The following is a 27,817-nucleotide window of genomic DNA, read 5'->3' on the forward strand; positions in this document are numbered from 1 at the left end:
GGACTGTGGGAGGAAGCCAGAGTACCTGGAGAGAACCCACACAGGCACAGGGAGAAACAAGAGAAAAGTCCCAGGTGAACTGGGGCCTGAACCCAGACCCTTCTTGCTGTGAGGAAATAGTGCTAACCACTACACCACTGTGCTGCATCATGTGCAATGTGTTTTTCTGTGCTGAATGTTACTCGTTAAATGTGTGTAGATTGTGAAAACAAATTTCACTTTGGGGACAATAAAGTATCTGAATCTGAACCTTCAGTGCACAGGCCTTAGTGAAAATGATAATCATTTACCTGAGCTGTGAGATATACGGCAGACACTGTAGGAGACTCCTCACTTCACTCTCTTCATCTGAACAGCCTGTCAGCTCCACTTGTTTCTTCTCTGGTTGGAGTTTCAACACTTCCAGGAGGATGGAGGTCTTTCTCTTTGAGGGGTCTATGAACCAGACTGAAGGAGCTGACTGGAAAACTGACTGTAATGATGGAAGGACTCTCAGGCCTGTTTTAGTCTCATAGTCTTTCACATGGGAGCAAAGATCCAGCAGGAAATCACACTGATATTCTGGATCATAATCATCATCATCATCCATGTCTCTGTCATTCAAAGGGAATGTTTGATATGTGCAGACTGATGATAACAGCTCCAGTATCTTCTCTCCTGTCTGCTGTTCTCTCTCTGCTGCTGCACAGAACAGATTCCCAAAGAACCTGGCTTCATCTGAAGGATCTGAAGACTGAGACACGAAACTGAAATCACAAGGATTAAAAATCATGTGATGTCTCGTTTTTATCTAAGAGAAATCAAATGTTTCTGTGAACTGTAGTATGAAATTTGTTTTGATAATTTAATCTACATGCAGAAACACTCAAAACAGATGGGACAGCGTCTTGTGACAGAAATAAGTGTTGAAAGGGCCCTGGCGCTTTGTATCCGTTGGGGCAGTGGCAGCCACAGTGTTAATGCAGTTCACCTGGCATGGCTCTGAAACTGCGTGACTGTTGGACTAGAAGGAGTTTGTTAAAGTATAGCACCTGTATGTGGCAAAAACTGACACTAAAATTGCACAGTAAATTCAAAAGGGCCAACTTCCTGTTGGGTTTAAGTTATAGCTCCAAGGCTCTTTTGTAGGTCTAGGAATGTTACTCATGCCTTGTGAACTTTTTCTGGGGTGCACCCTCAAGCTGTTTTGCCACACCTGTGCCCCAGACCCATATCAGATATCAAGTTACGCTACTTATGATATATTGTATAAGTTTAGTTTAGTTTACTTTTTTCAGCACTGACGTGCTGTGGAGCTCACTGCCCATCCCCTAAGTCCAGTCACTACAGAACTTTGCAACCTTCACCATGTCTGACATGTAAGGCAATTTGGTGAGTTTTGAAGCATCCTAAGCCCCTCAAAAATGTGTTTCTGCAGCAGAATAACAATAATCTCAATAAAGAGGGATAAAATGTTTTTGTGAACTGTAGTATGGAATTTGTTCTGAAATTTCATCTTCATCTTTAAACACTCAAAACAGATGGGACAGCTTCAAGTGTAAACAGAAATAATTAAAGCTACAAAAACAGTTGAAAGGGCCCTGGCACTTTGGAGAAACAGAATAATTACAATCTTAACAGAAACAATGAGTTCCTTGCACCTTCAGTGCACGGGCCTTAGTGAAAATGATAATCATTTACCTGAGCTGTGAGATATACGGCAGACACTGTAGGAGACTCCTCACTTCACTCTCTTCATCTGAACAGCCTGTCAGCTCCACTTGTTTCTTCTCTGGTTGGAGTTTCAACACTTCCAGGAGGATGGAGGTCTTTCTCTTTGAGAGGTCTATGATCCAGACTGAAGGAGCTGACTGGAAAACTGACTGGAACACTGGAAGGACTCTCAGACCTGTTTTAGTCTCATCGTCCTTCACATGGGAGAAAAGATCCAGCAGGAAATCACACTGATATTTCAGATCATCATCGTCGTCGTCAAAATAGCTGTCATTCAAAGGGAATGTTTGATATGTGCAGACTGATGATAACATCTCCAGTATCTTCTCTCCTGTCTGCTGTTCTCTCTCTGCTGCTGCACAGAACAGATTCCCAAAGAACCTGGTTTGATTCAAGACTTTAAACCAGGGAGAGAAACTGGAACGAGAATAAAACATGTTGTTATGACGTCAGTAACAGAAACAGAGACAAACAATACTGACATACAGGGAGTGGAGCTGCTGAAAGCTACAAAATACCTGCTAATGAGCAGAATACAGTCAAATCAATCAGCCTAACATTCAACAACAATGACAGTGACTTTTACTGACTAACTTCACACAATGTTTAAGGAACCAGGAATGTCAGGCAACAATGGTCAATCCTCAAATCATTTATTTCAAAACATTTCACTGTTTATAGCAGTTGGGTCTTATTTGTTCCACATTAAATCAGTCATACACACAGTACAGTTCACTGTTTATCCGTGGACATGCTGCTACACTGTTTGTATGTGCAAATACCATGTAGAACATTGTTATCAATCAGTATCGCTAAGAATAGCTAGCAATAACATGGCTAGCCCGGGATACGTTTGAAATTGTTCACTTTCATTGCTCAATGTTTCTTTCTTTCTCAAACAGTTAAATTTGAACAGCTTTTTAAGAACGTTCTGAAGTGTTTACATTTATATCTAAAGTGAACAGCTGAGGTGTTCTTCAGATAGAGTAAATATTTGTTTTACTCCGAAACTCTGTGAGTGTCCATGTTTTTCCGACTTCTCAACTGGAACGCTGTTAACTCGTAGGTGATGTCAATCCCAGTTCCCAGTTCTGACCTCCAATGTAAATGAAACACAGCATAGCACTGTTACCTTTCTGCCCTGAGGAACTCTGGGTAATGTAGGAATAAATACGCTGTGGTAGGGCCTCAACCCAGTCAAAATGGAAGAATGGACCACATGGCTCCTTTTGTCCCACAGAAAAACGCTCATTCAACTCAGTCTCCCAAGCTCCTTCAACTTTTCACACCAAGGTGAAAAATCCTCAACTCCAGCAACAACTGGTCGCTGCATCGCCCATGACCCATGAGGTCACTGGAGTCAACAAAGAGGAGATGTTCTCTGCTGACTCTCTCTCTGCCGCGCTCACCAAGAGAGCAGGAGTCTCTCTACTCTGTGACTCCTCAAGAGAGAGGAGTTGTCTCTACTGTGCTGCTCTTCAAGAGAGAATTAGTTGCTCTCCTTCTCATCAGCCTACAACAAGGGTAGGAACAACGCTGTCTGACCTCCATGAGGTCTGCCTGAAGCAGAGCTGTACACTGGACTGAACTTTGGTAGCGACGCAAGAGCCTACCAAAGGACGTAAGACCAAGCACCAGCAGATACAACTCAAGGTCTGCCAGCAAAGGGAGCTACAAAGCAGGGCTAATGTCAAGCAGTTAACTCTTCAGGGAGAACACAGGACCACCCATTGATTTCTCCGACAATACTGAAGCCGCACAGCCAGGACAGGATTTTATTAGCGACTGCCCACTGAACTTTTTATTAGTCCCCATACATTCTACATTTGGTTGATATTTACATCATTGATCATTTTATGTTGCGATCACAGCCCTAACACTCCTAAGCGGTCCATATGTTAAGGCAATTTTCTTTTCCCTAGTGGTAATCCAGATAGATGTTTATATCCCTGCATGTGCCTTGTGAATATTATCAATTCATATGTACACATGTTCTGATGACACTGCCATACTCGCTCTTCTGTCAGACAAGGACTCAGTCACAGCCTACCAACGATCTGCCACTCACTTTGCACAGTGATGTGCAGACAATCACCTCCGCCTCAAAGTCACAAAAACAAAGGAGCTCATATTTGACATCTGAAACAATAACACCCCACATTACCCCATATACATCAACAATCTGCCAGTGGAGATAGTGGACAGTTTTAAATACCTTGGCATTTATCTGAACAGTAAACTGAACTTTTTCCAACAGCATCCATAAACGCTGTCAGCAGAGACTCCCATGTCATTCAAACATTCCCTCACAGTTAAACCCCACTTTCTGCTTCTTCTGTGTTGTAGCATTATCAAATTCATCCTTTTCTAGTGTGCCACCTGCTATTTCACCATGCTCCCCCATAACAACTGAAACAAGCTTTTCAAAATCACTCATACATGCTTTAAAATAATCGGCCTCCACTCCCCCAATCTACCAGCCCTTGTTGACACTGCCATCACTTGCAAAGCACAGATCATAGCACACGTCCCCTGCTACTCTCTGTACCCATGCTTCACACTCCTCCCCTCTGGCATCAGATACAGACAAATAACCTGTAAAAAAAACACGCTTTGGAAAAAGTTTCATTCCAACTGCCATCACAACTTTAAATAATCTGAGCAGAAGGTAGCAGTGTTTGTTTGTTGTGGTGTCTGCCTGTGTTAATCCATCCATTATCCATACCACTCCTTAAGGGTTGTGGGAGGGCTGGAGCCTATCCCAGCTGACACTGGGCGAGAGGCTGGATACAGCCTGTACGGATCGCCAGTCCATCCATAGACAAACAACCATTCACACTCACATTCATGTCTTTGGACTGTGGGAGGAAGCCAGAGTACCTGGAGAGAACCCACACAGGCACAGGGAGAAACAAGAGAAAAGTCCCAGGTGAACTGGGGCCTGAACCCAGACCCTTCTTGCTGTGAGGAAATAGTGCTAACCACTACACCACTGTGCTGCATCATGTGCAATGTGTTTTTCTGTGCTGAATGTTACTCGTTAAATGTGTGTAGATTGTGAAAACAAATTTCACTTTGGGGACAATAAAGTATCTGAATCTGAACCTTCAGTGCACAGGCCTTAGTGAAAATGATAATCATTTACCTGAGCTGTGAGATATACGGCAGACACTGTAGGAGACTCCTCACTTCACTCTCTTCATCTGAACAGCCTGTCAGCTCCACTTGTTTCTTCTCTGGTTGGAGTTTCAACACTTCCAGGAGGATGGAGGTCTTTCTCTTTGAGGGGTCTATGAACCAGACTGAAGGAGCTGACTGGAAAACTGACTGTAATGATGGAAGGACTCTCAGGCCTGTTTTAGTCTCATAGTCTTTCACATGGGAGCAAAGATCCAGCAGGAAATCACACTGATATTCTGGATCATAATCATCATCATCATCCATGTCTCTGTCATTCAAAGGGAATGTTTGATATGTGCAGACTGATGATAACAGCTCCAGTATCTTCTCTCCTGTCTGCTGTTCTCTCTCTGCTGCTGCACAGAACAGATTCCCAAAGAACCTGGCTTCATCTGAAGGATCTGAAGACTGAGACACGAAACTGAAATCACAAGGATTAAAAATCATGTGATGTCTCGTTTTTATCTAAGAGAAATCAAATGTTTCTGTGAACTGTAGTATGAAATTTGTTTTGATAATTTAATCTACATGCAGAAACACTCAAAACAGATGGGACAGCGTCTTGTGACAGAAATAAGTGTTGAAAGGGCCCTGGCGCTTTGTATCCGTTGGGGCAGTGGCAGCCACAGTGTTAATGCAGTTCACCTGGCATGGCTCTGAAACTGCGTGACTGTTGGACTAGAAGGAGTTTGTTAAAGTATAGCACCTGTATGTGGCAAAAACTGACACTAAAATTGCACAGTAAATTCAAAAGGGCCAACTTCCTGTTGGGTTTAAGTTATAGCTCCAAGGCTCTTTTGTAGGTCTAGGAATGTTACTCATGCCTTGTGAACTTTTTCTGGGGTGCACCCTCAAGCTGTTTTGCCACACCTGTGCCCCAGACCCATATCAGATATCAAGTTACGCTACTTATGATATATTGTATAAGTTTAGTTTAGTTTACTTTTTTCAGCACTGACGTGCTGTGGAGCTCACTGCCCATCCCCTAAGTCCAGTCACTACAGAACTTTGCAACCTTCACCATGTCTGACATGTAAGGCAATTTGGTGAGTTTTGAAGCATCCTAAGCCCCTCAAAAATGTGTTTCTGCAGCAGAATAACAATAATCTCAATAAAGAGGGATAAAATGTTTTTGTGAACTGTAGTATGGAATTTGTTCTGAAATTTCATCTTCATCTTTAAACACTCAAAACAGATGGGACAGCTTCAAGTGTAAACAGAAATAATTAAAGCTACAAAAACAGTTGAAAGGGCCCTGGCACTTTGGAGAAACAGAATAATTACAATCTTAACAGAAACAATGAGTTCCTTGCACCTTCAGTGCACGGGCCTTAGTGAAAATGATAATCATTTACCTGAGCTGTGAGATATACGGCAGACACTGTAGGAGACTCCTCACTTCACTCTCTTCATCTGAACAGCCTGTCAGCTCCACTTGTTTCTTCTCTGGTTGGAGTTTCAACACTTCCAGGAGGATGGAGGTCTTTCTCTTTGAGAGGTCTATGATCCAGACTGAAGGAGCTGACTGGAAAACTGACTGGAACACTGGAAGGACTCTCAGACCTGTTTTAGTCTCATCGTCCTTCACATGGGAGAAAAGATCCAGCAGGAAATCACACTGATATTTCAGATCATCATCGTCGTCGTCAAAATAGCTGTCATTCAAAGGGAATGTTTGATATGTGCAGACTGATGATAACATCTCCAGTATCTTCTCTCCTGTCTGCTGTTCTCTCTCTGCTGCTGCACAGAACAGATTCCCAAAGAACCTGGTTTGATTCAAGACTTTAAACCAGGGAGAGAAACTGGAACGAGAATAAAACATGTTGTTATGACGTCAGTAACAGAAACAGAGACAAACAATACTGACATACAGGGAGTGGAGCTGCTGAAAGCTACAAAATACCTGCTAATGAGCAGAATACAGTCAAATCAATCAGCCTAACATTCAACAACAATGACAGTGACTTTTACTGACTAACTTCACACAATGTTTAAGGAACCAGGAATGTCAGGCAACAATGGTCAATCCTCAAATCATTTATTTCAAAACATTTCACTGTTTATAGCAGTTGGGTCTTATTTGTTCCACATTAAATCAGTCATACACACAGTACAGTTCACTGTTTATCCGTGGACATGCTGCTACACTGTTTGTATGTGCAAATACCATGTAGAACATTGTTATCAATCAGTATCGCTAAGAATAGCTAGCAATAACATGGCTAGCCCGGGATACGTTTGAAATTGTTCACTTTCATTGCTCAATGTTTCTTTCTTTCTCAAACAGTTAAATTTGAACAGCTTTTTAAGAACGTTCTGAAGTGTTTACATTTATATCTAAAGTGAACAGCTGAGGTGTTCTTCAGATAGAGTAAATATTTGTTTTACTCCGAAACTCTGTGAGTGTCCATGTTTTTTCCGACTTCTCAACTGGAACGCTGTTAACTCGTAGGTGATGTCAATCCCAGTTCCCAGTTCTGACCTCCAATGTAAATGAAACACAGCATAGCACTGTTACCTTTCTGCCCTGAGGAACTCTGGGTAATGTAGGAATAAATACGCTGTGGTAGGGCCTCAACCCAGTCAAAATGGAAGAATGGACCACATGGCTCCTTTTGTCCCACAGAAAAACGCTCATTCAACTCAGTCTCCCAAGCTCCTTCAACTTTTCACACCAAGGTGAAAAATCCTCAACTCCAGCAACAACTGGTCGCTGCATCGCCCATGACCCATGAGGTCACTGGAGTCAACAAAGAGGAGATGTTCTCTGCTGACTCTCTCTCTGCCGCGCTCACCAAGAGAGCAGGAGTCTCTCTACTCTGTGACTCCTCAAGAGAGAGGAGTTGTCTCTACTGTGCTGCTCTTCAAGAGAGAATTAGTTGCTCTCCTTCTCATCAGCCTACAACAAGGGTAGGAACAACGCTGTCTGACCTCCATGAGGTCTGCCTGAAGCAGAGCTGTACACTGGACTGAACTTTGGTAGCGACGCAAGAGCCTACCAAAGGACGTAAGACCAAGCACCAGCAGATACAACTCAAGGTCTGCCAGCAAAGGGAGCTACAAAGCAGGGCTAATGTCAAGCAGTTAACTCTTCAGGGAGAACACAGGACCACCCATTGATTTCTCCGACAATACTGAAGCCGCACAGCCAGGACAGGATTTTATTAGCGACTGCCCACTGAACTTTTTATTAGTCCCCATACATTCTACATTTGGTTGATATTTACATCATTGATCATTTTATGTTGCGATCACAGCCCTAACACTCCTAAGCGGTCCATATGTTAAGGCAATTTTCTTTTCCCTAGTGGTAATCCAGATAGATGTTTATATCCCTGCATGTGCCTTGTGAATATTATCAATTCATATGTACACATGTTCTGATGACACTGCCATACTCGCTCTTCTGTCAGACAAGGACTCAGTCACAGCCTACCAACGATCTGCCACTCACTTTGCACAGTGATGTGCAGACAATCACCTCCGCCTCAAAGTCACAAAAACAAAGGAGCTCATATTTGACATCTGAAACAATAACACCCCACATTACCCCATATACATCAACAATCTGCCAGTGGAGATAGTGGACAGTTTTAAATACCTTGGCATTTATCTGAACAGTAAACTGAACTTTTTCCAACAGCATCCATAAACGCTGTCAGCAGAGACTCCCATGTCATTCAAACATTCCCTCACAGTTAAACCCCACTTTCTGCTTCTTCTGTGTTGTAGCATTATCAAATTCATCCTTTTCTAGTGTGCCACCTGCTATTTCACCATGCTCCCCCATAACAACTGAAACAAGCTTTTCAAAATCACTCATACATGCTTTAAAATAATCGGCCTCCACTCCCCCAATCTACCAGCCCTTGTTGACACTGCCATCACTTGCAAAGCACAGATCATAGCACACGTCCCCTGCTACTCTCTGTACCCATGCTTCACACTCCTCCCCTCTGGCATCAGATACAGACAAATAACCTGTAAAAAAAACACGCTTTGGAAAAAGTTTCATTCCAACTGCCATCACAACTTTAAATAATCTGAGCAGAAGGTAGCAGTGTTTGTTTGTTGTGGTGTCTGCCTGTGTTAATCCATCCATTATCCATACCACTCCTTAAGGGTTGTGGGAGGGCTGGAGCCTATCCCAGCTGACACTGGGCGAGAGGCTGGATACAGCCTGTACGGATCGCCAGTCCATCCATAGACAAACAACCATTCACACTCACATTCATGTCTTTGGACTGTGGGAGGAAGCCAGAGTACCTGGAGAGAACCCACACAGGCACAGGGAGAAACAAGAGAAAAGTCCCAGGTGAACTGGGGCCTGAACCCAGACCCTTCTTGCTGTGAGGAAATAGTGCTAACCACTACACCACTGTGCTGCATCATGTGCAATGTGTTTTTCTGTGCTGAATGTTACTCGTTAAATGTGTGTAGATTGTGAAAACAAATTTCACTTTGGGGACAATAAAGTATCTGAATCTGAACCTTCAGTGCACAGGCCTTAGTGAAAATGATAATCATTTACCTGAGCTGTGAGATATACGGCAGACACTGTAGGAGACTCCTCACTTCACTCTCTTCATCTGAACAGCCTGTCAGCTCCACTTGTTTCTTCTCTGGTTGGAGTTTCAACACTTCCAGGAGGATGGAGGTCTTTCTCTTTGAGGGGTCTATGAACCAGACTGAAGGAGCTGACTGGAAAACTGACTGTAATGATGGAAGGACTCTCAGGCCTGTTTTAGTCTCATAGTCTTTCACATGGGAGCAAAGATCCAGCAGGAAATCACACTGATATTCTGGATCATAATCATCATCATCATCCATGTCTCTGTCATTCAAAGGGAATGTTTGATATGTGCAGACTGATGATAACAGCTCCAGTATCTTCTCTCCTGTCTGCTGTTCTCTCTCTGCTGCTGCACAGAACAGATTCCCAAAGAACCTGGCTTCATCTGAAGGATCTGAAGACTGAGACACGAAACTGAAATCACAAGGATTAAAAATCATGTGATGTCTCGTTTTTATCTAAGAGAAATCAAATGTTTCTGTGAACTGTAGTATGAAATTTGTTTTGATAATTTAATCTACATGCAGAAACACTCAAAACAGATGGGACAGCGTCTTGTGACAGAAATAAGTGTTGAAAGGGCCCTGGCGCTTTGTATCCGTTGGGGCAGTGGCAGCCACAGTGTTAATGCAGTTCACCTGGCATGGCTCTGAAACTGCGTGACTGTTGGACTAGAAGGAGTTTGTTAAAGTATAGCACCTGTATGTGGCAAAAACTGACACTAAAATTGCACAGTAAATTCAAAAGGGCCAACTTCCTGTTGGGTTTAAGTTATAGCTCCAAGGCTCTTTTGTAGGTCTAGGAATGTTACTCATGCCTTGTGAACTTTTTCTGGGGTGCACCCTCAAGCTGTTTTGCCACACCTGTGCCCCAGACCCATATCAGATATCAAGTTACGCTACTTATGATATATTGTATAAGTTTAGTTTAGTTTACTTTTTTCAGCACTGACGTGCTGTGGAGCTCACTGCCCATCCCCTAAGTCCAGTCACTACAGAACTTTGCAACCTTCACCATGTCTGACATGTAAGGCAATTTGGTGAGTTTTGAAGCATCCTAAGCCCCTCAAAAATGTGTTTCTGCAGCAGAATAACAATAATCTCAATAAAGAGGGATAAAATGTTTTTGTGAACTGTAGTATGGAATTTGTTCTGAAATTTCATCTTCATCTTTAAACACTCAAAACAGATGGGACAGCTTCAAGTGTAAACAGAAATAATTAAAGCTACAAAAACAGTTGAAAGGGCCCTGGCACTTTGGAGAAACAGAATAATTACAATCTTAACAGAAACAATGAGTTCCTTGCACCTTCAGTGCACGGGCCTTAGTGAAAATGATAATCATTTACCTGAGCTGTGAGATATACGGCAGACACTGTAGGAGACTCCTCACTTCACTCTCTTCATCTGAACAGCCTGTCAGCTCCACTTGTTTCTTCTCTGGTTGGAGTTTCAACACTTCCAGGAGGATGGAGGTCTTTCTCTTTGAGAGGTCTATGATCCAGACTGAAGGAGCTGACTGGAAAACTGACTGGAACACTGGAAGGACTCTCAGACCTGTTTTAGTCTCATCGTCCTTCACATGGGAGAAAAGATCCAGCAGGAAATCACACTGATATTTCAGATCATCATCGTCGTCGTCAAAATAGCTGTCATTCAAAGGGAATGTTTGATATGTGCAGACTGATGATAACATCTCCAGTATCTTCTCTCCTGTCTGCTGTTCTCTCTCTGCTGCTGCACAGAACAGATTCCCAAAGAACCTGGCTTCATCTGAAGGATCTGAAGACTGAGGCACGAAACTGAAATCACAAGGATTAAAAGACGTGATGTCTAGTTTTTATCTAAGAGAAATCAAATGTTTCTGTGAACTGTAGTATGAAATTTGTTTTGATAATTTAATCTACATGCAGAAACACTCAAAACAGATGGGACAGCTTCAAGTGTAAACAGAAATAACTAAAGCTGCAAAAACAGTTGAAAGGGCCCTGGCACTTTGGAGAAACAGAATAATTACAATCTTAACAGAAACAATGAGTTCCTTGCACCTTCAGTGCACAGGCCTTAGTGAAAATGATAATCATTTACCTGAGCTGTGAGATATACGGCAGACACTGTAGGAGACTCCTCACTTCACTCTCTTCATCTGACCAGCCTGTCAGCTCCACTTGTTTCTTCTCTGGTTGGAGTTTCAACACTTCCAGGAGGATGGAGGTCTTTCTCTCTGAGAGGTCTATGATCCAGACTGAAGGAGCTGACTGGAAAACTGACCTCAGTTTTGGAATGACACTTGAACAGCCCTCACTCTTAACATGTTGATAAAAATCCAGAAGGATGTTGATTAAGTCAGTGTTGACAGAGAACAATGAGAAGAGCCTCTTCACTACACTGTGAAAGCTTTCTTCTTTGTGAAGTGCTGCCTTCAGGCACAGTTCCAGTAACAGTCTCTTTTTTTCCCTCCTCAGTGTCTCGTGGTGTCGCTCCTGGTCCTCTGATCCTGGATCTCTGTGGGTCACCCTGAAGCTGCACGATAAAAACAAATACATCAAACACATGTTTACTGCATGTACAGCAAAATCATATTAAAATTTAAGAACATACTCTATACTTGAACACAAAGATGGTGTTAATACTGTGTTATGTCTGTGTGAGAGAAAACAATAACACCTGACAGCACATTCAGTTCAGCAGCTTCTCTCTTATTTCTGCCTCAACACCCACTCTCTGTCTATCAGCATGCAGTGAGGACTTTACTGTTCTTCCTCACACACACCTTTATGAAGCTGGTTTCTCTTTAATGTCAGCAACAAAAACAATGTTTCAGAATATACTGGCTGTAGAAAAGACCCATTCCATGGTGATATTTCCATCAACAGATGAGTTGTGTGGAAACAGGCTCGATCTTTTTACTAAGTGGTGAATTAACTGTGTAATATTTAGAATTTCAGGTGGTGATAACCTTATTAAATCTCCTTCCCTCTAACATTACTGAGGTGAGGCTTTGAATGTAAAATAGTTGCCATCTTGGGGCTGACTGTGGTTAACAAATCAACTACTACTTGCTCTTCAGTTGATCTCAGGACAGTCAGTTAGCTTGTACTATGTGTTGGTGCAAATAAACCTGAGTGAATTGATTGGCACTCAGTGTCTGACCTTCACTATTATTGAGGCTGTGCTGCTTCACACCAGCTTTAATTCTGTATTAGTAAGTTAAAGTTAAATAATTAGTATAGATTAGATCTGCAACACAAAGAAAGATGGAAATCCACCACATCAAACTGATGGTTTAACAAAAGGAAAATTAAAATATGTGAAATCAACATTACACAAAACCAACACCTACATACCTGAGTGAACTGATGTGCAGCAAACCCTCGAATAGAGACTCACAGAGGTGTTGACAGACAGGAGTCGGCCTGTCCCAGTAGAGGCACACATTAACCTTGGTAGTGACCTTCTGCATGACCTTCACTGCTCCTTCAAACAGCTGCTTTTTACCCTCAACTGGAAGGTGCAGCTGATTCCCATCAACGCCCAGTAAGCTGCTGTGGTCCATCTGCTCTTCACTGAGAAGGAAAATCTTCCACAGCTGCCGTGGCAGAGGGTCACACCTGTAACATGAGGAATAATCCAAAAACATTTTAACACAACTCAACCCAACTCAAGGATCATTCTCACTGTATTCTTCTTCCTCTTTCTGTTCTCACTTATGGTATCACAGCTTCTAAATTAAATATGTTGTAACTAAGCAGTAATCTGACAGTTAAAAACACACTCTCTCTCGTACCATTGGACACGTTGAAGGCAGCCAATCAGTCGCCTCATTCCTTGTTCTGATATCACGACATTTTCAAGGTCCAGATGGATTTTCCTCTCCTTGGACTGAGAGACCACGTAGGCCACAGCACAGCAGGAGTAAGGATCCAGACTCTGTTCACTGAGATCCAGACTGTAGTCCAGTGTGTTCAAAAGGTCGCTGCAGGCTTCAGGACACTGGGACTCATACAAGCACTGACATAAGAACAGTATGTCCACATCAGACCCTCTGTCCTTGTTGATCAGCTCCTTAAAGAACCCATCTGATGTACTCCTGAGCTCCTCAGCTGGAATCAGACACGTCATCAAACTCGGGTTCTTCTCATTCAACAGTCTGCACATGAAAGGGATCAGATGTCTCATGTGTTTCATCTCCTCAGTCAGGCTTTGCTGAAAAACATCCTGAACTTTATCTGGATTCTTCAGGAGCCACAGTGCTGCAAAGAACTCCTGCATTGTGTAATGGAGAAATGAATATGCGGTGATTGTCTCAGTGTGGGCAACTTTGATAAACAGAGGTTTCAGGAAGGAAAGGACACAGCTGTCTTCACAGGACAGGTCTGTCAAGATCACAGTTTTTCTTTCAGCTGCATTAAAAGCAGCCTCAGCCAAAGACAGAATTTGCTCCCTCTTGTTGTTGATGTAGAAATTTAGACATTTGGTTTTTTTTTTATTGCTGTTCATCTTAAGACAGAGACGAACAATATTAATGTATATTTCAGTTGTAGTGCACGGCTGTGGAGAGATTTCTGATGAGAAGCAGACAGACACCATCAGTGCGTACATCGGGACGTGGCAAAGAGTCAACAACTCCAAGTTGTTTAAAACTTTCTTCTGTTCTTCGCCGAGAGTCACAGATAAATATGTTTTTATGGACCACTCACTGAAGCCTTTCACCTCCACTCTGCGAAAGTCTCTAGAAAAGAAGTCTTCTTCATCATCTGGTCGACACGTTATGATGATTTTTGCGTCAGGTAGCAGGTCTTTATCTACAAGTCTCTTCACCACAGATGAAGAGAGATCTGTGATTCCATCAAAAATTATTGTAACGTTGTCTGAGTTCTTCTTTATATCATCTAAGACCTCTTCTTTACCTTCATCTGGTTCACTGAACACACTGAAAAGAAGATCCTCCAGGCTCGTGGCCTTCATCAAGTCAGATGTTTCTCTCATGTCAAAGTAAAACATGTAATCCAGCTCCTCACCGTCTCTTTCTGCCCAGAGTTTCAACATTTCATGGGTCAGTGCTGTCTTTCCAATCCCAGGTTTCCCAACCAAGACATAGTCTTTATCTGTTTTCAGCAGGTCACTGGGGGAAATCTCTGGTTTGTCTTCTGGGATGTACGTCCTCAGCTTTTTAGGACGACTCATCTTGCTTTTCTTGCTCTTCAATTTCTTTATTTTAGAAGGAGAAACGTTTCCTTGTTCCTCTAATACAAGTGGTGTGTATGACAGATCAGGCCTGTTTCTCTCTTCAAACAGATTTTTGTTTGCCATCCAAAACTTATTTGATATTTTTTGTGCTTTTGACTTCAGCTTTCTCTGATATCTGTGGCACGGCCTCGGACCTGAAACAAAACCAACAGTGAGTAAATAAATGGACTGTGACTCCACTGCTGTGACCTTTCACACTCTTTCTAATCAATGGATGAATATTTGCATTCAGAGACAGAACAGTGAATTATACACAAACAGCTCATCTATTAGAAATAATAACAAGAAATATTAGAGTCAGACCTCAGAATGAAAATACCTTGTAAATAGTTAACATCCATGTGTGTGTCTTCCTTGAAAGAAAAGCAGCTGATCCAGTGGTGCAGGTCAAACTTCTTGGTCCCAGTAGAAGCTTCACTCTTTTTCTCAGGGAAGAGGGACGACCTCCCTAACGTCCTCTTCCTCGTCATGTCAATAATCCTGAGTAACACATAACAGGCCTGTTCCCCTTTTTTAATGACTGAGTCCAGTATTTTTCTGGTTTTATCGTAGTCATCAGTCTCTGCCTGGATTTTACTGACCTCTTCATCACTGAGAACTTCTTGCTGATACAAGTTCTCTATAATCACAGAGAGGCTCCTTAATTCTCTTACAAGATGGACTCTGGCCTGCTGGATGTAATCTACAGCAGACTGTGATGTACAAGCCATGTCCTGACTTCTGTATGTCCTGCACACAGACCAACTTCAATCATCTGGAATAAAGATACCAGAAATAACATGTTAATTAAAGTAGTTATTTTGCCTGTGATATATTAACTGCTCAGTAAAACATCTGAAATCTTTTACAATAACAGAAACATTTTGCAGCACTGTGTAAACATCACATAGCTACAGCAATTCAACAGTTTAACATCACTTCTAATGGTATTGATCCAAAATGGATACCTGTGTGCTTTTGAATAATGTGCAAAAAAATTTTGGCATGTTGATGCCCAAATATCAGTATGATATAAATATAAATAAAATATTTACTCATTATTGTTCTTTTTGTACATTATGAAACACTTAGTATGAAACATGCCATAGGAATTGTTTTCTTTTTTTCAACTAACTAAAATGTTTAAAGACAAAACTAAATTAATGTTGTAACAAAGAAGAAACATCACCATGCACAGAGAAATACAGAATGTATATCAGAGAGAGACACTTACACATAAGCCTCATAGTCTCCACTTATGATGGACTCCATCAGCTCACCTGATTGTCCTGATCACAAGAAAAAAAAATGCATCAAATCAACACCTTGAGAAGCTGGAAAAAAGGATTATTTAATTGTCAAATTAGTTGCTGGTTAATATTCTGTTGATCAATTATTGGAATAATAATTAATTACAGTTAAACATTCACCAAACCTACAAAAGGACAGTGTTACTTCAGTTATGTTAAGATGCCCAACATTACTCATTATATCAGGTCTCACTGTAACTAAACCTTTAGGCGGGATTAGAGCATTAGTCTTTCATTATTAATATAGAAAACTGTCTCTATGTTGCTTATTAGCTCACTGTGCTAATGACCTAGTTTGTTAGCTGTTTCGTAGCCTTATGTAACCGTTTGAAGAAGTAAACTGATATTTACTTGTCTTACACATTCATTTTCATATATATTCTACATTGCCAAACAAAAGAGAGGAAAAAGAAAGAACAAAATATGTCGCCTGTCACTGCCTAAAAGGCTAAAAGTCGACTCCAAACGGTGCGTTAATTTCGGCGCCAACGGTTGAAGCTACCTAGCTAACAGCAACACAAAGCTAACTAATGTATCACAAGAAAATAAGTTTAACGTATTTAGAAATACAGAAAAAAATACATAGACCTTGTTTTGACGTGAACAGGCGGCAAAAAAACCCTCACTTCTTCATCTTAAATTAACACAACAGTGAATTACCGTTAGTTGGTTGTTATCTTTTTCCGTTACTGTCAAGTTAGTTAATCGCACCCGGCTATGTACCTTTCAAAATAAAACAACGCCGCAAATATAGTACGTAACAAAATAAAAAAAATAAGTAACTAAATACACATTTTAAATCAACTTTGTACATATATTTGATAAAAGAAACTATTTTATAGTTTTGTGATGTTAAACCATCTGTATCCAGAGATTTTCGTGGCCATGCTGTCCGCACAGAGATGAACAACGGAGGAGGAAGTGCTGAGATATTTTACAAAATAAAAGTAACAATACCGCAATGTAGAAATACTCGTTACAAATAAAAGTCCTGCATTTAAAACGTTCCAAAATAGAAGTACAAAAGTATTGACATCAAAATTGCCAAATGTACCAAAAGTAAAGGGATTAACGATGCAAATGGCCCATTTCGTTATAGTTTAGATTATACAAGATGGGATGTTGCTCAAACTTTTAAACAGAGCGGATCAGCTGAGCTTCACCTTGTGTATAAGTAATGCAACAATAAATAACAGGTATCATCTACAGGTATTTTCTTAAAATGGCAGGTGTGGAAACAGAAGAGTAGACGTGCGGTCTCTTCTTCACCTACAGAAACAGTCTAAAGGTGAAGGTTTCAGAGTAAAACCCTTAAACCGTTCAGATCTTCTTCCTTCATCTTACCTGTGTGGCTCAGGGTCACAGACAGTTTCTATTCCTCAGTCATATTTTAGACAGTTCTTCTCCTTTCTGTCTTTAACTTTCCGCCCTAACTGTTTCCCAGTCTGTCTTTACTTTCACTTTTGCTGCATGAAGTCACATCCTGTATAAAGGAGGAGCTCTCAGTGGTTGTAGGGTCCACTATCATCCACAAGATGTCACCATTAGACCAGCTGCCACATGTGAGGAAAAGGCTAAGAAATGCAATAATGCTAACATTTGATTAGAAAAACTAATTATTTACACTGTGGTCAGAAAAAGACTTAATGGAAAACATTGCTTGTTTGACTTTGAGAAATCTGTGTCTGGGTGATTCTGCGTTTGTTCTGCAAAATTATCTTTTAAAAAATCAGATTAGTTCCTATTAAAACTGTGAACAGCATCATCTGTGAAATATTAGAGTAAAACAGACACTCTTACTCTTAATACTACAATGACTAATAATAATAGTAATTAGAACAATAATGATAATGATTATTTTTATTTAATGTTTCTTTCATTTGTGGGATAATTGTTTGTGATTATTCTGATGATAAAAAACATGATGATTTTCAGGCAAACTCTGGATTCATAAAGAGCATTTCTTCCTTTCTCTCCCTGTCTCTCTTAAGCCTTCCCTGTTTCGGTAAATGTCATCAGCAATTTCTTTTACACGCCTGTTTGTTCCCTCTAAGTCTTCCTCTTCAGTGGATGATGGAGTTACATGGGCTATAAAGCTTTGACTCAGTCATAATAAAGTCACTCTTTGACCTCAGACTTGTTCGACTGAGAGAAGGAAAAGAGTCCAACAGTCAGACCAACAGAACTGTTGCATTGGGCAACACCTGTTTCTTTTCTCAGCAGACCTGAAAAAGACACAAGTGAGCTGCTGGACAGAAAACAGACATCCAGAGGAATGAGTTGAGTGAGTAGAGCTCTGCTTGAATTCTCTCTCTTTCTGTTTTTACTGTTTCCTTTTCATCAGAAACTGTCTGTGTGGACACTGATCCAGTGATTTTGTTGTTTTAAAATAACTGCTCATGACAACAGTGCTGGAGATGTGATTATTCCTGAATTGAAATATAACATCTAAAATATTTATAAAATATTGTCTAAGATCTTACTTACACACAATCAGTCATATTGATTAGGATTAAAATTTTGGGTCAATCACTTTGATTGATTGCTGTGCTCTCTCTGTCAGGTCTGCTCTCTTATCAGTGTGGCTCCAGGTTTATCTCAAACATGCAAAGGTATGGAGTACTTATACATTACAGCTGGTTGTGTATTTTGTCTTCAGCGCAGTAAAAAGATATTGGAATCCATTGCCAGTAAGATCTTTATCTAATAAAACTGTAGATTACTACACTTGAACTTTAGACTTAGAGTCATAATAAGATACCAGTTTAATTTGATGATAGCACTGTTTTTTAGATGTTGAAACTGATCTTGATAAAGGCTGACAAATATTTTTATTATGGCGTCTATGTTATTGATTACACAGTAACAGTTACAACAAAGGTGACAAGGAAGAAGGTTCATTTACTTTTAATCATAAAATATATCCAAAATATTTATTTCTATAATTGTTCTGTTGCATATGTGTTACTGTGTGGTACTTTTACTCATGTAAAGTATCTGATTACTTCTTCGACCACTGAAAAAAGGACTTTCTTTACTATATTTTAGTTATGTTTTAGACATTTTTATGACACTCTTCCAGTCAGCCAAATAAGATTAAATTCCCAGATGAAAACAGATATTACATCTTTTGTTCAAAGCAGGAACACTTTTGCCCTTCCCATTTGCCTCAGGTGGTTGAGATAATACAGTCAGTAACTTCTTTGTCCTGCAAAAGGTTAATCACAGATGAATGGGTGTCATTGTCAGATGTTGTAAAGTCATGTGTTACATTAAACCTGAATGTTTTCTGATCGTACTCACAGTTTTTCTGGTGGTTTTTCTCTCAGGATTCAGCAGGAGAGACCAGACTCCCCTGGACCCAGCTGTGTGTCCCTGAAGAGCGATCACTCCAGAGGGGAACCTGTCACCTTCAAAGATGGACGCCACTTATTTGATAAAAGGTGAAGGTTTAAAGCTTATTCTGGTTTTTTAGGTGATCTGGGGTCACTGTTCCTGACAAATCAGCTTCTGAATAAAAAGAAATAAACAATGAGAGTAGAGTTGAATACTTTTCTTGCCGATATCTAGTTAGTTAGTGTATCCAGGAGCCACTGTGGTTGGATGACCAAAAAACAGGCTTCAAGAAATGAAAAAAATAAGTTGTTACTCACATTAAAATGCTGATAAACTTATTTATCTTGATTATAATATACTGGATGATGTGTTTCTGTCAGGGCACAGCAAAAGAGACCAGACTCCCCTGGACCCAGCTGTGTGTCCCTGAAGAGTGATCACTCCAGAGGGGAACCTGTGACTTTCAAAGATGGACGCCACTTAAGGTGAAAGTTAAAAGCTGCATTATTAACTCACATTTGTTATTAACATAAAGAGGCAGTATTTATTTATTTATATTTGACCTTTAGGGTGTCTTTTACCTAAAAAAGAAAAAGGAAGGCTAAAAGTAACTGCAGCTTATTCACTGTTTATCTGGTGACTTTCTATCAGGACTCAGAAGGAGAGACCAGACTCCCCTGGACCCAGCTGTGTGTCCCTGAGGAGTGATCACTCCAAAGGGGAACCTGTGACCTTCAAAGATGGACGCCACTCATCTGATAAAAGGTGAAGGTTTAAAGTTTAATCAGTTTTGTGGGTGATCTGGGGACACTGTTCCTGACAAGTCAGCTACTACATAAAGGAACAAAAGAATTAAGATGTTATTCACATTGAAATTCTGATGAACTCTTATTTATCCAGGTGATAATAAACTGTACGGTGTGTTTCTATAAGGATTCAACAGAAGAAACCAGACTCCCCTGGACCCAGCTGTGTGTCCCTGAGGAGTGATCACTCCAAAGGGGAACCTGTGACCTTCAAAGATGGATGCCACTCATTTGATAAAAGGTGACAGTTTAGAGCTGCGTTATTAAACTATTGTATTCTTTATGGTACTCTTTATCCTTAAAGATCCCAGTTTTAGAGCAAACAGAGATAGCCTGAGGCTTAGGGACATGACAAGGTCCAGTTGAGTGATAAATGAGAATGGGAGAGGCTGACAAAGCAGGCAGTATAATCACAGGTTATAAGACAAGTCACCTTGGGTCAGACGGAGCCAGGTACTTCCCAGAGACATAAACCTATTCTACCGCAAATGCAAACATCATGTTTCCAAACATGGTTGTTCCCTGTTCTCTCTCTACCTTATGGCTACACAGTATCTAGACTTCTCCAACTGTAACCAATCCACAGTACAAGCCTTTAACTCAGCTTTGATGAAAACTGTGTGTGAAAATGACGCCATCTGCTGGAGATTTTATATAACTACACCTTCTCGAGGCCACATCACTATGTCCAAGTGGAAGATTCCTGCTGGTGGTTCCTTGAGATCTGTTGGATCCCTGATGAAGGCTTGATGCAGAATGCCATGTTTTCAAAAAGAGAGTGCCTGAAATCAGCAGAGCGCCTTCCAGTCATGTTCAACTCTAGTTTGTATTATTGACAAATAATCGTTAACGACTTGTGTGTTTTTCCTTCAGAGTCGACCAAGAGAGGTTAGAGATGCCCAGTACTCAGTCTGCTCAGGAGCAGACACACCTGGATACCATATTCATGGTTTGTACATGCAAAGCACTTTTCACTTCAGATGATATTGAAATGAAAAATAATCTCTTTAAACCAGTGGTCTGTCAATCAACCTATTCATCTGATCCATATCCATCACTCTGCTCCAGGGTCTCGAAAAGAACATTGTCACTTTTGTGAGGAAAGAGCTGAAGACGTTCCTGCAGGTTTTAAATACAGACAGGATGGAGGAGGAGGTGGTGGACAATGAGGAGAAGGAGCAGATGAGGAGCAGCAGAGAGGCTTTGCTGAAGATCACACTGCACTTCCTGAGGAGGATGAAGCAGGCAGAGCTGGCTGACTCTTTGTACAACAGTAAGAGAGTTTTTTAGAAAACATAACATGGAGTTGTGACAACTTGGAAAGTCTCCTCTCCAGTGTCACCCTCTTGTGCATGTTGGTTCTTGTTGGTTTCTTCATTATCAGTTCAATAATGTTGCTGTCAACCTGGTATTAGGTGTTTTGGACAGGTGTTTACAGTGAATTGAGGCAGGAAAGTAGATAGTAATTAATATCTTTTCAGTGATATTATTTGTTGCTTGCCCATTCAGAAATGGCTGCTCCGCGATGCCGGAGGAAACTCAAAACTACTCTAAAGAACAAGTACCAGTGTTTGTTTGAGGGGATCTCTAAAGCAGGAAACCCAACACTTCTGAATCAGATCTACACAGAGCTCTACATCACAGAGGGAGGGACTGGAGAGGTCAATGATGAACATGAGGTCAGACAGATTGAAACAACATCCAGGAAACCAGACAGACCAGAAACAACCATCAGACAAGAAGACATCTTTAAAGCCTCACCTGGAAGAGATGAACCAATCAGAACAGTGATGACAAAGGGAGTGGCTGGCATTGGGAAAACAGTCTTAACACAGAAGTTCACTCTGGACTGGGCTGAAGACAAAGCCAACCAGGACATACACTTCACATTTCCATTCACTTTCAGAGAGCTGAATGTGCTGAAAGAGAAAAAGTTGAGCTTGGTGGAACTTGTTCATCACTTCTTTACTGAAACCAAAGAAGCAGGAATCTGCAGGTTTGAAGAGTTCCAGGTTGTGTTCATCTTTGACGGTCTGGATGAGTGTCGACTTCCTCTGGACTTCCACAACACTGAGATCCTGACTGATGTTACAGAGTCCACCTCAGTGGACGTGCTGCTGACAAACCTCATCAGGGGGAAACTGCTTCCCTCTGCTCGCCTCTGGATAACCACACGACCTGCAGCAGCCAATCAGATCCCTCCTGAGTGTGTTGACATGGTGACAGAGGTCAGAGGGTTCACTGACCCACAGAAGGAGGAGTACTTCAGGAAGAGGTTCAGAGATGAGGATCAGGCCAGCAGGATCATCTCCCACATCAAGACCTCACGAAGCCTCCACATCATGTGCCACATCCCAGTCTTCTGCTGGATCACTGCTACAGTTCTGGAGGATGTGTTGAAAACCAGAGAGGGAGGAGAGCTGCCCATGACCCTGACTCAGATGTACATCTACTTCCTGGTGGTCCAGCTAAAACGGAAGAGCATCAAGTATTATGGAGGATCTGGGACAGATCCACTCTGGAGTCCAGAGACCAGGAAGATGATTGGGTCTCTGGGAAAACTGGCTTTTGATCAGCTGCAGAAAGGAAACCTGATCTTCTATGAATCAGACCTGACAGAGTGTGGCATCGATATCAGAGCAGCCTCAGTGTACTCAGGAGTGTTCACACAGATCTTTAAAGAGGAGAGAGGACTGTACCAGGACAAGGTGTTCTGCTTCGTCCATCTGAGTGTTCAGGAGTTTCTGGCTGCTCTTCATGTCCATCTGATTGTCATCAACTATGGAGTCAACCTGCTGTCAGAGCCAAAATTAATAACAAACAGTAACTTTGAAGACTTCTACAAGAGTGCTGTGGACAAGGCCTTACAGAGTCCAAATGGACACCTGGACCTGTTCCTCCCGCTTCCTCCTGGGTCTTTCACTGCCGACCAATCAGACTCTCTTACAAGGTCTGCTGACACAGACAGGAAGTGGCTCAGGAATCAATCAGGAAACAGTCCAGTACATCAAGAAGAAGATTGAAGAGACTCCCTCTGCAGAGAAAAGCATCAACCTGTTCCACTGTCTGAATGAACTGAATGATCGTTCTCTGGTGGAGAAGATCCAACAGTCCCTGAGTTCAGGAAGTCTCTCCACAGATAAACTGTCTCCTGCTCAATGGTCAGCTCTGGTCTTCATCTTACTGTCATCAGAGAAAGATCTGGACGTGTTTGACCTGAAGAAATACTCTGCTTCAGAGGATGCATTATTGCAGCTGCTACCAGTGGTCAAAGCCTCCAAGAAATCTCTGTAAGTTCAGATAACTGGGTAAATTCAGGATAGTTTGTTCAGTATTATACTGTTGACTAATGCCTGGGTAAGCAGTCGGTTACTAAGCAGTAAAATTGCTTAATGTTTGTGTTCATTGTTGTTTCTTCAGGTTGAGTGACTGTAACCTCTCAAAGAAAGGTTGTAAAGCTCTGGTCTCAGTTCTCAGCTCCCAGTCCTCTAGTCTGAGAGACCTGGACCTGAGCAACAACGACCTGAAGGACTCAGGAGTCAAGGAGCTTTCCACTGGACTGAAGAGTCCACACTGTAAACTAGAAACTCTCAGGTTAGAAATCAACACTGAGATGATGTTTGTATGAATGTCATAATGAGTTATGATTGTTGAGCCATAACTTGAGGGTTTGAGGGTTTGAGGGTTTGAAGATGATCTAACATGTATCTCATGCACCATGTTCTGCAGGTTGTCTGGCTGTTTGATCACCAAGAAAGGTTGTGCCTCTCTGGCCTCAGCTCTGGAGTCCAACCCTTCCTATCTCAAAGAGCTCGATCTGAGCTACAATGATCCAGGAGACTCAGGAGTGAAGATGTTGTCTGTTGGAGTGGAGGATCCAGACTGGAGACTGGACACCCTCAGGTATGGAGAGGAACCGATGTAGAGCCAGTAGACTGGGGAACCATTTTACCATTGTACAGGCAGGTTAATCCTTGATGGAAATCCATGTCAGTGAGATCAGGCAGCTGGTATAAGGGAGCACAGCCAGGTCATGAGATGTTGTAAAACACATGAAAGTCTGAAAGTGAGGTCAAATAATCTTTGATCTTATGGAGAATTAGAAGGTTTGGTACATTAAGTTTAGAGTATAGGAGATATTGTGGTATCCTGCTGCATGTTTATCTGAGACTGGGATGTTGTCTGAGCTTCGTCTCAGATGGAAAGGGCTTTGTTAGCATCCAAATGAAACACAACATGCTGCATTCACACCAGTTAAGTATAGTTAGTTTACAGTATTTCCTTTGAATCAAGATACTTTGAGTATCCTGCTGTATCTTCATCTGAGATCACTCAATATTTTCTCTCCCTCAGAGTGGACCATTGTGGAGAATGGAGATTGAAACCCGGTCTGAGGAAATGTAAGTGTGTTTACAGCTTGATGTTTAGCACTGACGTTAACCACATTATCTGAAACTCAGCTTCTGAATCATCTCTTATTGTAGACACCTGTGAACTCACACTCGACCCAAACACAGTGCACAGAAACCTCAAGCTTTCTGACAGCAACAGGAAAGTGAAAAGAGTGAAAGAGGTGCAGTCCTACCCCGATCATCCGGAGAGATTTGACGACTGCCTTCAGCTGCTGTGTAGAAATGGTCTGACTGGGCGTTGTTACTGGGAGGTGGAGTGGCAGGGACTGGTTTGTGTGGGAGTGACCTAACAGAGCAATCAGCAGGAAAGGAGACAGTGCTGACTGTTTACTCGGAGTCAACAATCAGTCCTGGAGTCTGTACTGTTCTGGGAAGACTTACTCTGCTCATCACAACTCAGAAAAAACAGACATATGTCCCCCGTCTTCCTTCTCTCACAGAGTGGGAGTGTATCTGGACTGGCCCTCTGGCTCTCTGTCCTTCTACAATGTCTCCTCTGACTCTCTGATCCACCTCCACACCTTCAACACCACCTTCACTGAACCTGTCTACCCTGCCTTCAGGGTCGGCTTTCAGCTGAGGTTTTTGATTCTTCAGTCTCTCTGTGCACGCTGCCGGGAGGGAGAGTCGTCCTCTGTTTAAAGAAACATTCAGACGTAAGGTGAAAAATGAATCTAGAGACACTCATAATAAATTATTTAACTGTGTAAAACAATATGTCAATGCCCACTATGCATACGTTTTGTAATGTTCTGTATGTTTGTTATTGTTTATTATTACTCACCATGGTTCTTTAGAATAACTATAAATACACTCATATTTCAATATGATGGATCTTTGTGTTTATGTTTGTCACTCACCTTTTTAACATTTGTGCACAGTTATAACAGATGAGCTTATTTTTAAATTTCACCTGATCTTTATTTAAAGGATCACAGAATGTAAAACCAGAGAGATGACATTAGCAGGCTGTGCAGTGCATCTATTAACAACTTTAAATCTGTATGGAGGTCTTTGTGTTTGTTGTGCTGCTGTTTGCTTTAGATTTATTTTTGTAGAAAAAACTAATAAAGTTGATGATAATTCAAACTATTGAATAAAATCTGTATTTCACACTTGGCAACAGAATCATTACAAAAACCTATGTAAACAAATGGTCGACACCACAGTAAAATCCTTTTAAATACTAACTTTTAGCTCATTTAGAATCTGATTAAACTGACTTATTTTCAGATGTTCCATATGAGCAGTGGATTATCAGATATTTACACTCCGACCCAGAGGGAGTGGCGTGTTATTTTGTGTGTGAAGTGTGAAGTTGCAGGATCAGTGGGCGGACCTGTTGTGTCAGTCTGTACAGAGGGCAGCAGTTCCCTCAGAGCCTGCGCAGAGTCCACAGCAGCTGCAGAGAGAGAGAACACAGGCCTGTTAGAGGGAGAGAGAATCAAAAATCTGCTCACTCAGACTCAGAGGCCATGGCCAAGAACAAAGCCGTCCTGTTCAGCTTCTGGGGAGTTGCTGTTTCATCTCGACGTGATGTGGTTTTCAACAAGTTGGAGGAGTTGCACAACTTGCCGGGGTAAGGAGGTCATTATGTAACATCTCCACACTGTAAAAGAGAGATTTTAAAGTATTCTGTTAGAAATCTGAGTGGATGTCTAATTAAAGTTAAAACATGAAGCATCATTGCATAGAGATTGTTCAGTAATCTGCTGTTGCTGAGAGTGCAGATGCTGCACGGATTCGATAAAACTTTATTAAAATAAGAACATGATCGAAAAGTAAAAAAGTAAATGGACAGCTGAATCTGAGCGGGTTATTGTTAATAAGCCACCGCACCATGTTTGCTAATTAATGTCTTTGTCATGCAGAACATCCAGCTCCCATTCTGCACTTTAACCAACGCTGGTGCATTTTTATAACCAGAAAATGTTGCACTTTGTCCCAAATAACCCAGCGTCATGTAGTCTTTCACCCTCTCATACAGTTCTGTAGAATAATCTGTTGGTTTTCCAACTTTGAAGGTTTTATTTTCTACCTGAAACCCTTCTGTTCTGCACACAAATCAGACCAAATCGTTTATCTTTTAAATCTTTTAACCTCGCGGTGCAGAACAAAAATCCTCTGTCTAACATTGTTTAAAGTAGCCAGCAAGCTAACTGGCACACAGCAGTTACCTATGACAGACAAGTTCTGTGGAAAGCGCAGTTGTTGGCCACTCCTGATCATCCACTCTTCCACAAGAACTTGAGATAGAGGTTCTCCCTTTGTTCCTTTGTTCCACTTGATCTGACTGACATTTATTATTTATGAGGGTTTGCACACAAAATTTTCTTCTTATTCTTTTTTTATCCTCATGGTTGTTTTACTGTGTGAGTGTCCTGATCCTTTTGTGTTATGTTGCATCTGTGTTTTACATTTCCAGATCCCTGTTAATGCAGAAAAGCAGGTTGTTCCAAGGATAAAATGAACACATGATTTGGAGAGGTTGCCTCTCGTTCAGGGTTAGCTCCCTTTAAACCAGACTCAGTTTTTGTATCAGGCTTACAGATGAACAAACAGGCAGGTGACAACAGGAAACAAAACTCAGGGAGCAGGCACAAGGAAGAAAAGTCTGGTGGGAGTTGGCCTCACCTTAATGACACCTGGCAGCCTCATATTAACATCTGTCTCTTTAATGTTTGCTTTGTGCTGCTGGTTTCAGTGGTTTTCTGTCCAGTGTGGCGTCACAGAAGGACGGCGCCCTGAGCCGGGCGGAGAGAGGCGAGGTCACGCTTACCCAGGTGGGTGAAGTCGATTTCACTACTCCTCTGTCCTCTGTGCTCGCTGCTGCAGATGAAGGGGAGTCATCTGGGTTTCTTTGTGTGTAGATGATCCCAGTGTTTGAGGAGGAGTGTGTGAAGGAGGCTCAGGCCAGAGGTGTCACTCTGCCGTCTGATTGGTCAGTCAGAGGCCTGCTGGAGAAGCTCAGAGAGGCGATGATGGACGTCCAGCCTGCTGTGCTGAAGACAGCTGCCCGCCTGCATCGCAGCGGTAAACAAAACACTGAACACACATGAAAATAAAGAGTCTGATTTTTCATTTAAACTCCCCCCACGTCTCCGCCCCCGGCGCTCAGGGATACTCACAGCTGTCCTGGCCAATCACTGGCTGGATGACAGTGCAGCTGCAGACAGCCCAGCCTGCCTTCTCTCTCAGCTGGGAGGCCATTTTGACCTGGTCCTGCAGTCCTGCCGCTCAGGTCACAGGGTCCAGA

The 27,817-nt window shown here is 41.8% G+C and overlaps 3 protein-coding genes and 1 long non-coding RNA gene across 53 annotated transcripts in view; 2 read left to right on the top strand and 2 right to left on the bottom strand.

Moving 5' to 3' along the window:
* The window catches only part of LOC108879369 (uncharacterized), a 28,600-nt gene extending 11,114 nt beyond the window's left edge, over positions 1-17,486 (bottom strand). For 14 of the 50 annotated variants that reach the window (XM_051069182.1, XM_051069184.1, XM_051069175.1 and 11 more), the window contains exons 1-11: positions 17,352-17,486; positions 15,932-15,986; positions 15,038-15,472; positions 13,256-14,852; positions 12,816-13,079; positions 11,557-11,991; positions 9,428-9,883; positions 6,249-6,698; positions 4,859-5,314; positions 1,681-2,130; positions 291-746 (exon numbers count right to left, since the gene is read on the bottom strand). In XM_051069182.1, coding sequence (XP_050925139.1) covers positions 291-746; positions 1,681-2,130; positions 4,859-5,314; positions 6,249-6,698; positions 9,428-9,883; positions 11,557-11,991; positions 12,816-13,079; positions 13,256-14,852; positions 15,038-15,428 — 4,955 coding nt within the window. In that variant the 5' untranslated portion in view covers positions 15,429-15,472; positions 15,932-15,986; positions 17,352-17,486. The remainder of the gene's footprint in view (positions 1-290; positions 747-1,680; positions 2,131-4,858; positions 5,315-6,248; positions 6,699-9,427; positions 9,884-11,556; positions 11,992-12,815; positions 13,080-13,255; positions 14,853-15,037; positions 15,473-15,931; positions 15,987-17,351) is intronic. The other 36 variants (XM_051069199.1, XM_051069195.1, XM_051069177.1 and 33 more) reach the window with 29 other exon arrangements.
* Positions 17,487-18,819: 1,333 nt separating this feature from the next.
* Positions 18,820-25,091, bottom strand: LOC127142139 (uncharacterized). Its single transcript, XR_007812636.1, has 4 exons — positions 24,943-25,091; positions 24,735-24,847; positions 19,311-19,517; positions 18,820-19,215 (listed from the first exon to the last, which is right to left on the bottom strand). It is a non-coding gene; the product is annotated as an uncharacterized LOC127142139 (long non-coding RNA).
* On the top strand, positions 19,174-25,676 carry LOC108879372 (NLR family CARD domain-containing protein 3-like). The gene is given in 13 exon segments (XM_018670610.2): positions 19,174-19,450; positions 19,724-19,828; positions 19,995-20,108; positions 20,277-20,390; positions 21,023-21,098; positions 21,218-21,422; positions 21,659-23,049; positions 23,051-23,439; positions 23,570-23,743; positions 23,879-24,052; positions 24,503-24,549; positions 24,634-24,847; positions 24,849-25,676. Coding segments are annotated over 13 exon segments (3,519 nt in total). The 5' UTR covers positions 19,174-19,289; the 3' UTR covers positions 25,204-25,676.
* A 331-nt stretch (positions 25,677-26,007) lies between these two features.
* On the top strand, positions 26,008-27,810 carry LOC108879368 (bifunctional epoxide hydrolase 2; the record flags this gene model as incomplete). Its single annotated transcript, XM_018670592.2, has 4 exons — positions 26,008-26,140; positions 27,266-27,344; positions 27,432-27,594; positions 27,680-27,810. Coding segments are annotated over exons 1-4 (477 nt in total), but the record flags the coding sequence as incomplete, so codon positions are not given.
* Positions 27,811-27,817: the final 7 nt, after the last annotated feature.

The sequence above is a fragment of the Lates calcarifer genome, unplaced genomic scaffold (assembly GCF_001640805.2).
Source record: "Lates calcarifer isolate ASB-BC8 unplaced genomic scaffold, TLL_Latcal_v3 _unitig_63_quiver_945, whole genome shotgun sequence".
NCBI lineage: Eukaryota > Metazoa > Chordata > Actinopteri > Centropomidae > Lates > Lates calcarifer.